General features: G+C 33.1%; 2 protein-coding genes across 7 annotated transcripts in view; one reads left to right on the top strand and one right to left on the bottom strand.

Moving 5' to 3' along the window:
• CDK17 (cyclin dependent kinase 17) overlaps positions 1 to 18,086 on the top strand; it is a 97,635-nt gene that overhangs the window by 67,595 nt on the left and 11,954 nt on the right. For 2 of the 4 annotated variants that reach the window (XM_016159389.2, XM_016159388.2), the window contains exons 11-17: positions 2,178 to 2,298; positions 4,656 to 4,753; positions 5,256 to 5,361; positions 7,279 to 7,321; positions 8,315 to 8,405; positions 9,384 to 9,461; positions 12,081 to 14,134. In XM_016159389.2, coding sequence (XP_016014875.1) covers positions 2,178 to 2,298; positions 4,656 to 4,753; positions 5,256 to 5,361; positions 7,279 to 7,321; positions 8,315 to 8,405; positions 9,384 to 9,461; positions 12,081 to 12,127 — 584 coding nt within the window. In that variant the 3' untranslated portion in view covers positions 12,128 to 14,134. Of the gene's footprint in view, positions 1 to 2,177; positions 2,299 to 4,655; positions 4,754 to 5,255; positions 5,362 to 7,278; positions 7,322 to 8,314; positions 8,406 to 9,383; positions 9,462 to 9,988; positions 11,684 to 12,080; positions 14,135 to 18,086 lie in introns of those variants that run through there. The other 2 variants (XM_036237265.1, XM_016159391.2) reach the window with 2 other exon arrangements.
• Positions 14,800 to 18,086, bottom strand: part of ELK3 (ETS transcription factor ELK3) — a 65,453-nt gene continuing 62,166 nt past the window's right edge. For all 3 annotated transcript variants that reach the window (XM_016159393.2, XM_036237267.1, XM_036237266.1), the window contains one exon: positions 14,800 to 17,405. In XM_016159393.2, coding sequence (XP_016014879.2) covers positions 17,307 to 17,405 — 99 coding nt within the window. In that variant the 3' untranslated portion in view covers positions 14,800 to 17,306. The remainder of the gene's footprint in view (positions 17,406 to 18,086) is intronic.

Below are 18,086 nucleotides of genomic sequence, written 5' to 3'. Positions count from 1 at the left end.
TCTCTCTCGCTCTCCTACTCCCTCTCCTTCCCCCCTCCCCCTCCCCCTCCCTCCTTCTCTCTCTCTCTCTCTCTCTCTCTCTCTCTCTCATCTCCCCTTCCCCCTCCCTCCCCGCTCCCTCTCTTTCTCCCAAGCTGCATTTACTGCTCCTTATTTCTTAATCCCAAAATGAATGGCAATGACAGAGAAACCCTGCTTGGCTATTGAAAATTCAAAAAGAGAATGGCAAGGGCCACCAAAAGTTACTTTCAGGGGGAAGGAATGCCCTAAATGCTTTAAATTATGCCTCTTACCTCTACAAAGCAAGCCAAGCAAATCTTATCTTCTTATAGGCCAACAAGAAATTCTCATTATTCCATGAGCTAGTACAAACAACTTTGTCTCTGTTGCTTTTAGTTATCTTTTTATTGTTTGAATAGTAGTAAATATACTTAGGACTGCAAGTAAGGGAGGGTCAGGTAACTTTGAGTATTTTATTGTAAATTGTTCTTGATCTCTATGAAAATTCTACCCTTTTGCCTGTAATCGATAAAATTCAGGTCTAGGAAGTATAATTTAGACATTTTCATCAATAATAGAAAATGGCTTATATAATAATACCATATCATATTTAATTAGTATGGTTTGGAAGAGATTATTTCATTTCCTGTCAATACTGAAATTCTATTTGTGAACTATGAGCTTGTTTGCACAAGCATTCTGCTTCAGAATTCTCTCAAGAGTAGGAGAGTAAAGTACTGAGGGAACTATAACTGGCAATTGTTTTAATGCCGTCCTTGTAGGTTTAAAATAAGTGAATTTGTGGCCCTGTCCTTTGCCTCCATATAACCCACTATTGATATCAGGAAGAGAGATCAGAAAATCTCTTCATCTTGCTAATTACCAGAATTGGTAGGAAAATAATTTGTTGAACTTATTTTACCAAGTTGGGATGGTAGGGTAAAACTTAAAATTAAATAAAATAGTGTCAACATTGCTCCAGTTATATCCATTAGCCATTATTCTAAACAAAAGTAGTATGAGTGATACCTGTTATTTTAATTTCTAGTTTCATTTGAATGACTTTATCCAGTTTAACAGAGTATTGAATTATCCTTTTATGACTTTTTTAAATTTAATTTTAAAAAAGATATATAAAGTTATACACAGCAGAAATCATAGCTCAAAAAATGAATCATGCCTTGTTTGAAATAAACTATATGTTAAATAAATTTATATTTCTTCAGATAGTTTTTAAAGTTGCTTCTTCAGTATTTTAAGGCTTAGAGGTAGTAAAAACAACTCTTTCATGCCAATGGCTCAAGAGATAGCGCTGTGAACTCACACCTTTATTTCTAGATAATCAGTAAATTTCATATTAAATTGGCAAAGAAATGGCACATGTTTTACATCATTTACAACAGTAATATCTAAAGCCAGTAAGGTCCATCTTATTTTAAAATTATACATATTACTTAAAAATTTAAATACAGAACAGCAATGTAATTTATTCTAAGGAAACTTTCTCTGAATAGACTTCTACAAGGAAATTGTCAGACTCAACAGGATCAAATAACTGTGGTGTCAGGTGGGTACTAGACTTATCAGATGATCACTTGTAGGCTATGTTATATAAGTGTCTAACCACTGTGTTGTATACCTGAAACTGATATAATATTGTATGTCAAGTGTAATCGAAAAAAAATTTTAATTTTTAAAAAAATAGATTTCAGAGACAGAAATAAAGAGAATCTTGGACCAATGGCTTCACCTTTTTTGATAAAAATTAGAAAGTTTAAAGGTGACAAAAACCTATAGCTGTAAGAAGTAAAATTGTTCAGCTCAATGTCATTGGCTTATTTTGCATTAACTTAAGTTCTGCTAGGAAATAATTTTGGCACCATAACCAGTGGACAGCAGGAAAAATCTAGTTTAGATGAACCCAGACACGGTACTAGACAAATTCACACTCATAAAAGTAGCATAATCTCTGATTGTGGAATTACTGTTATTTAGTTTATATAAGGGTTTGTTAACCCAAGACCAGGTACACTTTTAAAAAATTCATAAAATAATTTTTTTAAGCTTCAAGAAGTTACAGAGTAGCTACCTCAGGCATCCTTGTGACTGGAGTCATGGTGAGGATATGGGCTGAAAAATTCATTGTAGCTATTTTTTGTTTTCTTTTCCCTCTGAAGGACTAGCCAGAGCCAAGTCAGTTCCTACAAAGACCTACTCAAATGAAGTTGTCACATTGTGGTATCGGCCACCTGATGTGCTTCTTGGTTCCTCAGAGTACTCAACACAGATTGACATGTGGTAAATATATGCGGATGTTATTGCCATTTATAATTTTGAAAGAATATAGCCATTAACAGGACATACTGATAGATATTCAACTTTTTAAAGGAGATACTATTCTAAAGAGCCACAATGTAAGCAGTGACTAAGTTCTGGCATGTAAGATCACCTAGGTTTACATACCAATTCTACCACTTATAACTGAATAATAACTTTATTTAAAGTACAAGCCTGTGCCTTAGTTTCCTCATTTAAGGAAATGGGAATAGTAATAATAATTATTTTAAATGGCTGTTCTGTGGGTAATGTTAAAACCAAATGAGCTAATCTAAAGCACTTAGAAGAGCATCTGTTACATAATTTAAAACAAAATTATTGATTTTATTATTTAATATTCACCAAATCTGCTAGCTTTAAGTCGATCTAAAAATAATAAACTATCATAGCCATCTTCCTCACATATCACTTTGACCATGACACTCCTTCACTCAACACCTTTGCTCCTTCCCCCTTCATTACCTGTAGCATAAGGTACAATTCTTCAATCTGATACTTAATGATCTCCATACAATGTCTCTAAACTACCTTTGTCAACTTACTTCAGACTATTTTTCTACACAGTTGTTCCCTGTCAGCCAAATGGGCTACTCACCAAATCTCAAAATAATCTTGGCTCATAGGTACAAAGAAGAAACTGATGGTTACCAGATGGGAGGGGAGTTGGGGGGTTTGGTAAGAAAGGTGTAAAGGGATTAAGAAATACAAATTGGTCGTTATAAAATAGTCAAGGGGGTATGTAAAATACAGCATAGGAATACTATCGATAATATCGTAATAGCTATATATAGTGCCAGGTGTGGGGGAGGATCACTTCATAAATTATATAAATGTCTAATCACTATGCTGTATACTGGAAACTAATATAAAGTAATATTGAATGTCAACTGTAATAGTAAAAAGAAAAAAATAACCCGAGCTTTTCCACCTTTTCTCCTGTGTGCATACCAGTCCACCCATCTGAAATGCCTACTCTTTCTCTAACTGGGGCTAGTACCTAGGAACTTTCAAGACACAGATTTTCATGAATCCTCCCTGAATATAACTTAGCCTCTGGTGGCAATTCCTTCTTCTCAACCGTGGTTGCATTTAATGCATATAACCTTCATGTAGTGATGTCATATACTTTCCTCTGTTGTCTTGGAGTGAACAATTATATTTAATTTTGTTTTGCATAACATTTTTTCTTTTTTAAAACTTTCTAAACTGTAAAATTTACATAACAATTCACCATTTTAATCCACTTTTAAGTGTACAGTTCTCTGGGATTAAGTACATTCATATTGTTTGTACACCACATACCACCGCCCATCTCCAGAACTTTTCATCTTGCAAAACTGAAACTATGTACCTATTAAACAACTCCCCACATCCTCCTCCCTCCAGCCCCTGCAACCACCATTCCACTTTCTTTTTCTATGAATTAGACTTTTCTAAATACCTTATATCCGTGGAATCATACAATATTTGTCTTCCTGTGACTGGCATATTTCACTTAGCCTAAATGTCTTCAAGTTCACCCATATTGTAGATATTTGACTTTTTCGTGTGTCAGAATTTTCATCACTTTTAAGGCCGAGTATTCATTGTATATGTATGCTACATTTTATTTATCCATTCATCCATTGTGTTGTTTCCACCTTTCGGCTATTGTGAATAATGCTGCTATGGATATGGATGTACAGATTTGAGCCTCTTTGAGGCTTGGGTGGAATTCCACTCCACTTAGGAGTGGAATTGCTAGATAATCTGGTAATTCTATTTTCAGTTTTTTTGAGAAACTACCATACTGTTTTCCATCATGGCTCCATCATTTTCATTCTATATAACATTTTAATATATAAAATTAAATTTTATATACAATTGCAAGATTGTGAGTCCTTTAATGGAAGGACTGTCTTAAACTTATGTATATTCACACAGATGCTAGAAGACAGTATCCATTCACTGAGCCTCCATCCATTTCTCTTCCTTCTCTTATACAAACATACTCACACATTCTCCATCGTGCATCGTGTCTCTGCTTCCAACATAAAAACATCTTGAATCGTTTGCCTCCCCCTGTCCTTCCTACCCACTACTGAACACACCATAAGCTTTAAATCACTGTCAGCTATTATTAGTGTTATTCTTCAAGGATCAGAGGAGAGCTGGACATGTTAAGTGGGATTTTAAGTGGGATAGCAATGTGGAAAGTGAGACAAATAGAATAAATGCTAGGACAAAATTCTCCAGGGGGGTGATCTTAAGGAAAAAATTCTTGTGTGTCATAATATGTAAATGAATTACTCATCATTTTTTTACGATATATTTTAAAGGGGTGTTGGTTGCATTTTCTTTGAAATGGCTTCTGGAAGACCTCTATTTCCAGGATCAACTGTGGAAGATGAACTGCACTTAATTTTCCGACTGCTAGGTAACAGAAGAAATCTTTTCCTAGTGATTTGTTACCTGCAATTGACTAGCTAGATAAGACTATCTTTAAAAAAATATATTTAAAAATTTGATACTGAGACTAATATAAATAACTTATTATAAGAATTATAATTAACATAATTATGATAAAGAGAGATTCTTCTAGGTAACTTCACTTCCTGAATTTCACCTTTGCCATAAAGATTTTATAGAAGGAGAGAGAAGAGAGATATTATTGAAAATTGACCTTTCGCACTTTATTAGGAAATATTTCTAGCTAAGGTATCAATTAGGCATCACGATTTTTATAGCATCATTGCATAGTCCAAAAAAATGTTCATATATGTTTACTATTTTTGTCATTTTGGTTTCAGTTGAAAGTCACATAATTTATTAAATATAAATTGTTTTTTAAATTATTTTCTTAATTCTACCTACTTATATATTTTCATATATTTACATTTTTACATATTTTGATATATATATAATCTTTTTTTAATTAGGAACTCCATCTCAGGAAACTTGGCCAGGTGTTTCTTCAAATGATGAGTTCAAGAACTACAACTTTCCAAAATATAAACCTCAGCCTCTAATTAACCATGCACCCAGGTATTTTTTTTTTTTTTTCATCTAAGTAAAAGCAGGGAAAACCCACATGATTCTTTTTAGTCTCATGAAGCATTGGCCACAGTAAGGATTCAGGATAACATATATAATATACATACACAATTCTTAAATATTTCAGTATCTCATTTAATCGAATTCTTCCCTATATCAGATTTTATAATTTTATAATTCAGGGACCAAAAATTAGCCAACTGTGTAAATCACAAAATTTAGCTGTGTATGAAATGAATATAGAACATATGTATTAGAATTGTAGAGTTTATGTAGATTGTTTTCTTTTCCAGAAAGATGTTAATTAACACTTTATTCAGTACTATGAAGATCATGATGCAATTTTTCCATATTTACTTTTTAAAAACCTGAGCATATTTACTTTAAAAAAAACTAAGAAAGTGTTATAAGTAAAATCTTGACTCTGACAAATGTTGACCCAAAAGCATTTTCGTCAAAGTTTATTCATAATTTGTATTTGAAGAATATAAACTCTGACCCCTTATGTCCTAAATGTTGACCATTCAATTAAAGTGTCTTCTCAGACCTACCCCCAGATTCATCTATGATTCCCATTAAAATTTGACTTATAGAATATAGTACATTTTAGTAAAGAACATAGATAATAACTTACCTCTTTGACTTTATTTTTCTACCTTAAAAAAAATAAAAGAGGACATCAAGATACCAAATAAGGCCAATGTCTGTTTTACTCAAAAGCCATTCACATTGCTTGCAACATAACACACTCACTATAGTTTCATTATTCTTCAGCTATGGAAGAATAACAGTACAGTTCTGACACCGAAAATATTTTTAAAGTATTTATGTGAATTGATGTTAATATTGTTACCATAGCAACTAATAATATTCTAAGTAAACTTGCTTCAGAAGAATAATATATGCTGGTCTTTTTGTGTGTATCTTTCCCAAACAGCATAAATTCTGTTTTTGTCGTTTATATATTGCTTGTCATTGTAATGTCAGGTGTATACAGGGTTGAAGCTCTTCTTTGAAGTAGATTCTCCATAACCTTAGCACCTAGCTTGTCTGTGTCCAAGGAGCTCTGGATATTTGTCAGAATGGCCAACTACAAAGGATTAAAAGAGTCTGGAGAATGTATAGGCCACAGCATCCAAAGTACCCACAGTACCCACTAAAAGCACTTGGGTGGGAATATAATCTTTATTCATAATTGTGTTTTTGACAGTGAAAGGCAGCAAAATAGTACTTGTGATTGCTGATCAGATTAACCCCTTAAAATAATCCCTAAATCCTCTACTCCCTGATATATTATTTTCATCACTGTAATTATCTATTTTTGTCGACTATGTCATTGGTTTTGTAGCCTTTTTTGAGTAAGTTTTATGAAGTTATTAAGCATATTTAAATTGAACTTTATAGCTTCTAGTACCCCGGTATCAACACACTACCCTGTAAAAATTTGTCGAATGGACTCATCTGTTTATCTTGACCACAGTGATACATCTTTGGGTCATTTGTCTCCTTGTTTTCACCTATATAATAGGAAAATGATGTTTTTGTACTCTGCCTTAAATGGAGCACTGTGAAAGTTGATGCAGTTTACTTAAACTTTCCCAATAAATAGAGCTTACTTTGTTTTGAGACAGAACGGTGATTTTTAAAAAAATTCTATAGTTTTTAATCTAATTTGTTCTTGAATGTTGAAAATTTGAATTGAACCCTAGTTACTTATGATTTCTTCTTAAACAAGTGGCAAGTCTTATAAGGATAAAGCAAATTTGAGTCTCCGAAGGCACCAAAATAGGCTATTTTAGAGAACTTAAATCACAGAGATTAAAACAGTTGGAAATAGTTTTATTTGAAAAGTTACTATTAGCTAAGATAAAAGAGAATAAATTACCACTTGTGTCTTCTTGTTTTTAGGTTAGACTCTGAAGGAATTGAGTTGATAACAAAATTTCTTCAAGTAAGTTACATCTTTTGTATTGTTAAATGGGTTAATTTTTCTAAGCCTCAGTTTCTTCATCTCTAAAATGGGATCAGTAATACCTCCTTCAAAAATTTTTTATGACAGATAAGATTATTGTAATGGCTAGCATGCTGAAAGGCACATACTTACGTAAAAACAACAACAACAACAAAAACCAGTTTCTCTTAATGTGTTCAGTGGGCCATCATTGTAACCTAGAACATTTGGAGGTAATCAGCTTCTGGCATTGATCAACTATGTCAAGGCCATGCTCGCTGCAATTCGTGTTCTCTTACATTCTTTCTTTTCCTTATACTGCTGCCATACAGGCTGTTGCACCTCCAAGTACTATTCATATCTTTATTCAAATAGGAAGAAAATAGAAGATAAGGATTGTGTCAGCCACATTAGTCCTCTTGTATCTGAAAGTCTTTTCCAGAAACCCTTGCAAGGCTTTTTCCTAAGTCTCGTTGACCAGAATGTTAATTGTAAGAGAGGCTAAGAATTGGGAAGCAAGATTGTCTTAATTTTTCCAAACTTAGAACTGTTGTGGTTCATGATATTGGAAGCATGGACACCTTAAATTCATTTAGTTTATTTCATCAAAGAAAAAAGGGAAATAGGTATTGAATAGGTAATTTAATAATGTCTGTCATAAAGGTATTGGGTATATTTTCCAATGATCCATTGGTGTTCATGAAGAAAAGTAATACTAAAGGTCAGATATTTTAATTTTTCGTCACTTTAGAAAACACGAAATCTAAATTTTTAAGATCCAACTTTATCTTGGAAATTTGGAACTGAGATATAATCATTACTATGTAATCTCAATAGCAGCTCAAATATTAGTGTATCTGGAGTACCTCCCAACTGATTCTTTAAAAAATAGTCATTTTATTAAGATAAAAGTAGTACTAACTCCCTAGTATTTACAGTATTTTACAATATTTAGAGAAAAAGTTAATAAAGCAGTTCTTTGCTTTTTCACAGTATGAATCTAAAAAAAGGGTTTCAGCAGAAGAGGCCATGAAACATGTGTACTTTCGAAGTCTAGGACCAAGGATACATGCTTTACCTGAAAGTAAGAGAAATTCTAAAGTGTTCTCTCCCTTCTTTATTTTCATTTGTTTAGGGCTTGAAACTGGAGTGAATTAGGGGTTTAGGAAGAGATTGTTATTGGTTTTTAAGCCTAAAATTCTAGCCTTGTAATTGTAATTAGATCTGAATTCTTTGAAGGGAGGTGTATATCTTGTTTGCCTATGTTTTAATTTATTTCTTTGAACACGAGCACATTGGCACTACTCTGTAAGAAATCATTAGTAATTAGGCATAGGTCATTAATCTTATTGGACTTTAAGTTGGAGGATGCCATATAATGATAGACATTGTCATTAATCTCAATCTGGATAGCTTTGATTCAGAATTGTTAAAAATGGATTTCAGGCAAAGAGCAATGAAATACAACCAAAACGTAAGTTTGTTTTCTTAAGAAAGTAGATTTCCTTTTCAGGATATAAGGATGGCGACAGAGATTGGAAATGAGAACAATGAATTACAGGTGTTTTTTAAGATGATATTTACATTAATATCAAGTTTTATAGTTTGAGCTAGACAGTTATGTAGAAACTTATTCCTTATTCTTCTCTAAAAATCTGAAGATAGTTTGAGGACCTGATACCTTCATGCCTGATACCTTCATGCATCATAAGGAGGAAGATAAAGGACAGAGAGGATAAAAACCAAGTAATACATTTTGATTAGGTCTCCCAACTCCAATAAGTCCTAGAAATAGACAATGTTTATTCTTCTCAGAGAAACATATACTTGAAGCATGATTTAAAGCAGAATTTGGGTGGGAGGGGTTCCGAAGTGAGATTATTTTGTTTTCTTAAAACACTGGGACCAAAAGGAATATATATCAGCAGGGCTATAACCTTGTAATTATATAAATGTTTCATATTGAAATCAATATATATTTTTAAACTTCCATCTGTATTTGGATTTATTTGTTTTAATAACGTTAGACCTTCACCTGATAATTTTTGTCTATGCATTTTAGGTGTATCAATATTCAGTTTGAAAGAGATTCAGTTGCAAAAGGACCCGGGTTTTCGAAATTCGTCTTATCCAGAGACAGGTGTGTTTGTCATAAACCATTTCACGTGTCGATCATGAAGTTTTGTGTGGAACCAAGTTTTTGGTTTATAAATTGATCAGTAAAATTATTGATGTAAAAACCAATGTACAGTGCATTCCACAGCGGTGTATGTTTAGCATTGCACGTACTCACTTTTCTGTATGATGTGGGCAGCTCAGTAATTCTTCAGAGAAATCTGACTCAGTCAAGTCAGGGATCCTGAAAACTGCAGATGGCACAGAGACCTTTTACAAGTGGCCTGGCTTGATCACTGCACACGCCATCCCTGGTACCTGAGGCAGAAGACACATCTTGTGCTTCCCTAGTCATCAGGTTCATCACTTCGAAGCATAGAAGCTGTAGACTGACCCCATCAACAAAAGGGGCAATTAAGACAGTGCTGATCACTCCTACTATGGAATATTAGCTTTTGCTGGTGGGAACATTAGCTTCCTAGAGTCAACAAATACTGTATGTGGGATAAAACTGAACCTTGAACTGCCTCATAAAATGACTTTATATTTTAGGACATGGGAAGAACAGAAGACAGAGCATGCTCTTTTAAGTCTGATAACATGGTTTCAGGCCCAGCCCCCAGCCTTTCTTACCAATCAAGGACTCAGATCTGAAGGCAATTATTTCTTTTGGTGGACTTGGAATCTCCGTTTGTCTACACTGTCCTCTTCACAGTGGAGTCTTTTTATTTCAGACTACAGATTGTTTTTTTTATATTTGTTGTCACAGTGTGACAATTTTTTTGTACAGTTGGTTTTAAGGTCTTCTCTGCCATTAGAGCCAGTAGGTTACAGCTATTGATGTAACTGTAGCTGCAATTTTTGTGCAGAACTGAGAAACACAGTGCATTATTTATTGCGGAATCATTGCTGCTAAATAACTACTGTCTGTTTATTTAACACAACAGTTGAATGCCTGAAGAAGTTGCAGTGGCTTTATTGTATGTGAATGCATCTGTTTCTCCTCATGAATTTACTGCTGCATTTTTTGTTTGTATGTTTGTAAAATTGAACTGCAGTGTTTCCTGGAATGTAAATTTAGCTTTGCTTAACAGTGAGCCATCTTGAACACTCTAAGTTCGTGCTCTATAATCTATATAATTTTTTATTCAACATTGGCAAATAGAATAGCTAAGAAATTGATAAGCACATTATGTTTAGGAAAGCATGTGATTCAGAAGTTGATTCAGGCAAGTGAATACCTGACATTTTGGGGATCTCACATTAGAGTAAATTAAAGCACCAAAATTATTTATTTTTACCTTTCCTCATTTTAGAGATATTTACTGCATATTATTGGATATTTGTATACTAATACACTTACTTATTTTACATTGTGCTTTAATTTAGTTAAAACAAAACTGTACAAGTCCAATCAAACACGGGAGGTCTTGTTTTTGTTTTTTAAATACAGTTATTAGAAAAGATGCTATGTCATTGAGGAACAATTCATTTCATTTGGGGGCTGTGTGTCAATAACATTCACTTGGAATCAGCTGAAAGCTATGTCTTTGAAATGAGCCATGAGAAATACAAATGAAAGAAGTGAGAACTTAGAGGATTCTTTTAAAGCATTGTGTTTACCAGATATAGTAAAAATTACAGTTTTAATTATGCATCTCTTTGAACATCATAAACATACCTTGGTGTTAGTAACAGTGTTTTAAGCATTTGTGTTAACTTTTAAGGCTATTTGTTTAGTGCATCTTACAAACTACAAATCTTAATTGGTATATTTTGAAATGGTCATGTAAATTCTTGACTTATAGATCATGAAAATAGTCATAACTTAATTTTTTTCCTGACATTCACTGTAAAACATTCAGGGGTCCTACCATTTCTGTTCAGGAAATCTTGTAGCTTATTGTTATTTAACAGTATTAAGTGAATTTTTGTATATTTCATTTTAACTTTATTTGTGAATAGTGATCGTGGCATGTTTGGGGTGTTATTTTAATATTTCATGATACTGAAATTTTAATTTTTTAAAAATTTCTGGAAGAAACAGATTCATGTGTAATGGTGAATATTGGACCACTACTGCTTTTCACACTTGTAAATTAGTTTTATGTTAAACTCTGTAGCCTAACAAACTGCTGTTATTTCTAACTGACAGACATGTATTACTTTGAAGATTATAAATATTAAGTGGAAATTCCTTCATTTTGTTTTGAAATTTATAATAACAAAATCTTCATGTTGTTAAAATGTGGTTTTGTTGAGTCAGTTCTTTCTGGGGGATGAAGGCCGTGCAGCTTTGGGATCCATTTTCTTTTATGGGTGTCATTTCTAAGATAAGTCTCACTGTGCCAGTAATACTTAATTTATATTTGTGTTGGTCATTCATTTAGTAATCTCTACTGTACTTTTATAGGATACCACTCTCAATTATAACGTGTTATAGTTTTTGTCTCATGGGTTATATATTTGATTTGCAAGTTTGACAGTTATTCATGTTTAATTCTTATATATAAAAGATGAATATATCCAGTAGTTATATAAAATTCTTCATAGGAAGTCCAAGAATGTTTCTTCATTTTATTAAGGAATCTGGTTTTTGTTTTTGTTTTTTGTTTTTGTTTTTTGATACTTGAGCACCATTCAGATCCTGGAAACTTTGCAATGAAGAGAATTGAAACTCAGAAATTTTGAACCTTGAACACTTATGATTCATCTTAAACTGACAAGGTTCATAAAGGTAAGACAGGATGACTTTTGTTTTCCTTCCAAGTGATGTTGTTAACACACTGAATATGTTCATTCCAAGTGTAGAGAAGTGGCTGCTCTCTATTTGGTGCTTTATCAACTTATGTTTGAAGTTGACTTGTTAACATGGTAAAAGAATTTATCTTTTGGATCTAAGACAATTCATGAGGGATTGTGTGTGTGTGTGTGTGTGTGTGCGCGCGCTCGTATATGCTATTTTTTTTTAATTTTGGTAAAATATATTTAACATAAAATTTGCCATTTTTACCCATTATAAATATACAATTCAGTGGCATTAGATTCACAGTGTTGTACAGCAGTTACCACTGTTTCCAAAACTTTTCGTCACTCCTAACAGAAATTCTGTACCTGTTAAGAAATAACCTCCCATTCCACGCACTCCCTGGGAACCTCACATACATCTTTTGTCTCTGAATTTGCCTATTCTAGATATTTTATATAAGTGGAATCATATATTTATCCTTTTGTGTCGGGCCTGTTTCACTTAGCATAATGTTTTCAAGGTTCATCCATGTGGTAGCATGTATTAGAACTTTATTTTTTTTATGGCTGAATAGTATTCTGTGATATGAATATACAGACAGCATTTTGTTTATCCATTCATCTGCTGATAGAAACTGGATTGTTTCCACTTTTTAGTTACTATGAATAAGGCTGCTGTGAACAGTGATGTACAGCATCTGTTTGAGTCCTTGTTTTCAATTCTTTGGGTTTATATACCTAGGAGTAGAGTTGTTGGGTCATTTAGTAATGCTGTGTTTAACTTTTTTTTATATATATATAAGTTTCAAGTATACAGTACATTGGTTAGACATTTATATAGTTTATAAAACGATCTCTGTAGTTGTTCTTTCTCTCCTTTGGCTCTCTACCTAGCCAGTACATTAATGCTAAGTGCATTCCACTAAACTATTTTCCATAGTGACTGCGGTATTTTACATTCACAGTGGTAATGTATAAGCATTGCAATTTCTCTTCATCATCACCAGAACTTGTTTTCCTTTATTATTGTATTTATTCTAACAGGCGTGAAGCGTTATCTCGTTGTGGTGTTGATTTTTATTTCCTGTTGAACATCTTTTTATGTGCTTATTGGCTATTTCTATATCTGCTTTGGAGAAATGTCTTTTCAAGTTCTTTGTCCATTTTAAAATTGGGTTGTAATATCTTTTTGTTGTTGAGTTGTAAAAGTTTTTTTTATCTATTCTATATAATAGATCCTTTTGAGGTATATGATATGTGATTTCTTCCAACCTGTGGGTTGTCTTTCACTTTCTTGATGATGTCATTTTGATATGCTAAAGTTTTAATTTTAATGAAGTCCAGTGTATCTATTTTTTCTTTTGTTGCCTCAGCTCTAGGTGGCACATTTAAGGAACTGTTGTCAAATCTCCAAGGTCATGAATATCTTCCTATTTTAAAATTTTAATACTTTTACTGATTACATTACGGGCATTGATCTATTTTGAGTTAATTTTTATATACGATATAAAGTGAGGGTCCAACTTCATTCTTGTGCATTTGAAAATCTAGTTTTCACAGCAGTGTGTGTTGAAAACACTACCCTTTCCCACAGGTCTTGGCACCCTTGTTGAAAATCATTTGACCATAAATGTGAAGGTTTATTTTGAGGTTCTTGATTCTGTTTTGTTGGTCTACATCTCTGTCCTTCTGCTATGTACCATGTTTTGATTACTTGTAGTGTATACGTTTTGAAATCAAGTGTGAGTCCTCTAACTTTGTTCTTTCATGAGTTGCTTTGACTATTCAGGTCCGTTGAAATTCCCTATAAGTATTACATTGAATCCGTAGGTTGCATTGGGTAGTATTGTGATCTTAACAAACCATGAACGCAGGATGTTTTTAATTTCTTTCAGCAATGGTTTAGAGCTTTCAGTGTGCAGTGCCTCCTTAATTAAAGTCATTCCTTAAGCTTTTTGTTCTTTTTGATGATATTGCAGATGGAATTGTTTTCTTAATTTTTTTCAAAATTTTCCTTCCTAGTGTGTAGAAAAAGTGATTTTTACATGTTGATTTTGCACCCTATAATTTTGCTGAATTTATTAACTCTAACAGGTTTTTTTGTAAGCTCTCTAGGGTTTTCTACATATAAGACATATCATAAATGTAGTTTTATTTTTTTCTTTTCCCATTTATTTATTATTTTGCCTAATTGCACTGGCTAGGACTTTCAATGCTGCGTTGAAAAGAAGTGGCAACAGAGGATATCCTTATTTTGTTCCTGATATTAAGGGGAACGATTTCAGTCTTTCACCACTGAGTATGATCTTAGTTGTGACTAAAAGAGTAAATGGTAATTTTCCCCCTCTCCTCACCTTCCTCATCTCAGTACAGAACATTGATAGGACTTAAGACTTCCAAGATCGAGGGCACTTTTAAACCCATTCCCTCCCTCCAATTATATTTGTTTCCTTAAATATGTCTTTAAAGCAGATTATTTATGCATAGCATGTTTTGTTAGACCATATTTAAGACTAGATGACAAGACTCATTTTCTAACTTGGACTCCTTTGGAAAAGTGAAACTTGGATTATCCCAAGTAAGTGAAAGTAAACCAACCTACTTGCCTCCTCACACCTTTTATCACAAAGTATTTATTGAACAAAAATAACATAACAATAAAAATGATACATATATGAAAGTGAATGAGGATTTGCAATCAGAAAAGATGTGTACAAAGAGACCAATGTTTAGGTTATAGTTTTATAAAACTTTAGCCATAGCAGTTTAACACTGATCAAGCAGACATAAAAAAGGAAGAAAAAAGTTAATATGTCCTTTGAAACTATTTTCTGACTAAAATAGTTATTAAAAAAAACAAACACCACACATGTAGAATGAGGCAGAGCTATAACAGTTATATTTCAATACCTCCAGTTCTCTGCTTGTGTTACAGTGGATTTTTTGGTCCATCAAAAATTATAGTATTTTTCCATTTCTAATAAATGGAGCTGGAGTATATGTTAATCATATTTGGAGGAAAGGAATACAAAAATCAAGTATACAGTCACTTGAACATTTCCAATCAGCATTAACCTTTTAAAATATTTTGGGTCGAGATTCTTGTACATTAGTTTCCTGTTCAGTTACTCTTTAAGAATCATTCCTGTACTTGCAATAATTCTCTTAGCCAACAATTTTTAAAAACGCCCTATCAGTCTTTTCTACCAAACATATAGCTTTAGACCAGTAATTAAGCATGGGGAAGCAGAACTGGACCGAGCACCACTGTCCTGCCTTCAGTGAGCTGCGTGGCCTCAGGCAACTCCCAGCTTCTCCTTTGCCGTTGTCCTTATCTGGAAACAGCAGTAGGACACATTCTCAGAGGCCAGGCCCCTTCTAACTCTCACGTGTTCTGTTTGGTAAATATCAGCTTGACCTGCTATTTTAGTACAGAATTATCCTTAGCCCAAGAGGGACTGACAATAGTGTCTGCTTGTGAATTTTGGAATCAGCCCCATTACTTTATACTCAGGGATGCATACTAAAGTGTTTGGATTTTTTCTCCAGATAAGGGAGGGCACATATCCCCGCATGTAGAGATGCTCAATTCCAATCAAAAATCTCAAAATTGCTAAGTATAACAAAATTTTAGATTTTTTAGAAATCCAAGAATGTTTGTTTTCACAAGCTTTATTTTTTTACCCCTTCTCATTAATTCCTGCTATTATAAATGCATGATTCAGATAATTATTCAGCCACATTTCAAATTGGTTTCTCTTACTTACAATTAAAGATGATCATTAACCTGACCTTGAATTGAGAGCACTGGGCATTTTCCAGTTCTGCTACATTAGAACTTTCCTACTAAATGTACAGAACAATGCCTTAGAGTGATGTGGCTGATTTTTTGAAGGAACCGAAAATGTTTCTATGATCGCTGCTCTAAAATACACTACACAAAAGAATTTACTGCTAAGTGTTCCAGATTGTTATGTAATCAGTTCAGTTCCACAAAGATGAGGTTACTGAGGGATTTTATATTTGTTGTATCAGAATTCCTTCATTCTCACCATAAACTTAGAAATAACATCTCGATTTCCACAAGCAAGGTTATGCCTGTACACATGAAGATACCTGGTGCTACAAACTTGTTTGTATTTATCACCAGTCTGTGAGCCTCTTCCGAAGCATAGGACTTTTAAATGTTAATTATAGTTCCAGCAATTTAGAACATCTTAACTCATGATGATACATGAAATGTATCAAAGGAGTATGATTCTCTTTGGAAAATGGGGAGAACCCAGGGCTATTTCTTTGAAATAAGGATATGCTAACCTAGGAAATATTCTAGGGGTATGGATACAGTAAACTTGACGTAACTTTTCCATCAGGTTTTTTGTTTGGGAGGAATCTAAAAGATTGTAAACAGGTAGAAGGGCTAGCCTTTCAAAGTTCACTTTTTTAAAAATGCACTTTAGAACATTTTCTTTTATGAATGTTTATTGTCTAAATATGGCTTAGTTTCTTCTTTAAAAACATTACTTGGACATTACATTTATTGAATTTCAGTTCAAAAGAGGTTCTAAGGCAATTATAATTGAAAGCAAAAAAAAATGAATATGAATATGCTTTCACATTGCCTGTTTGTTAAAAATAATGAAGTTCTACGAAAGCTGATACTAATTTTTGTCTTTCAAACATCTCAATACTAAAAAATATATAAATCATTTACATTAAACTAAATGCAAAGGAAGGCACAGCTGGTTATAGTGTATATAAGCACAGTTCAGCATACGTAGAATTAAAGAGAAAAAGCTTCACATCCTTATTAGTTACACTGAAAACCATTAAGAAAAGTTCTTCACTGTCAACAGTGTTCAACACTTAAGAGCTAAAAGGATATAAAAACAAAAACAATAAAATTCACTTAATGCAAAACAGATTTTCATATATACTTGAATATAAAAAAAGTTTTAAAAATGGTAACATAAATCTAGACCATCCATGTTATGAAAAGTGCAAACCAAATTAACAGAGGGTTTCACAAAGTCCTTCTCATGACACAGGTAAACTAGCCCATGGGTACTAGCCCATATTTGTTTCATCAGTTAATTGAGTCTTTGATTGTGGCCAGGTGTCATCAGGACTTCTGAGAGTTCGAAGAAAGCAGTACTGGAGAAGCAGCTCTGTCCAGACTGGGGATTGGCACAGGCATGTGGCCATTAAGCAGTGTTGGAAACTGTAGGGCAACAAAAGATTTTTAAGACAATTATTGCAAATGCATTGCGGAGAACTTTAGTTCTTTACATTCTTAGACAAGACCATAATGAATCAGTTCTGTCTTCACCCTTGTGATATATGTAAGTTGTAAGTTATTTTACAGAATGAATAATTGAAAGATGACATTGAGATCAAGATTATATACAGCAGAGGATAAAACCCAGAAAATGTCCCTAATGATTTTTTATGCATAGGCTATGAGGGAAAAAAATGTATTTTACAAGTTACTAAAATATAATACTATTTTTAAGTTTCCAAGCTATTTAGAATGATGATTTGCTTTAAATATTAAGAAAAAGAAATTAATTTTGAAAACCACAGACATCTGACCCTTTACAGTAATTTCTAATACTGAATTTTGAATTGGCCATCGAAATGAGATGTTTTTATCTTAAAAGATTTAAAAAGCAAGAATATCTTTGGGGACTGAGAAAGTATTCCTTCAAAGTAAAATAATATCAAATTTCATATAGAGATCACCCACACGTGACAAAACTTAAAGAATAAAATTAAGAGATGGGAAAAAATGGAATAAATGATAGAGGCTGTGTTTATCCCTTTTGTGGCCAAATCAAAGTTGTGACAGAAACACAGCAAACAGCAAGGAGAGTCACCTGGGATCTAGACGAACAGAAGCACT

This window comes from Rousettus aegyptiacus, unplaced genomic scaffold, assembly GCF_014176215.1.
Source record: "Rousettus aegyptiacus isolate mRouAeg1 unplaced genomic scaffold, mRouAeg1.p scaffold_m13_p_2, whole genome shotgun sequence".
Taxonomy (NCBI): Eukaryota; Metazoa; Chordata; class Mammalia; order Chiroptera; family Pteropodidae; genus Rousettus; species Rousettus aegyptiacus.
This window is presented reverse-complemented; position numbering and strand designations above follow the sequence as displayed.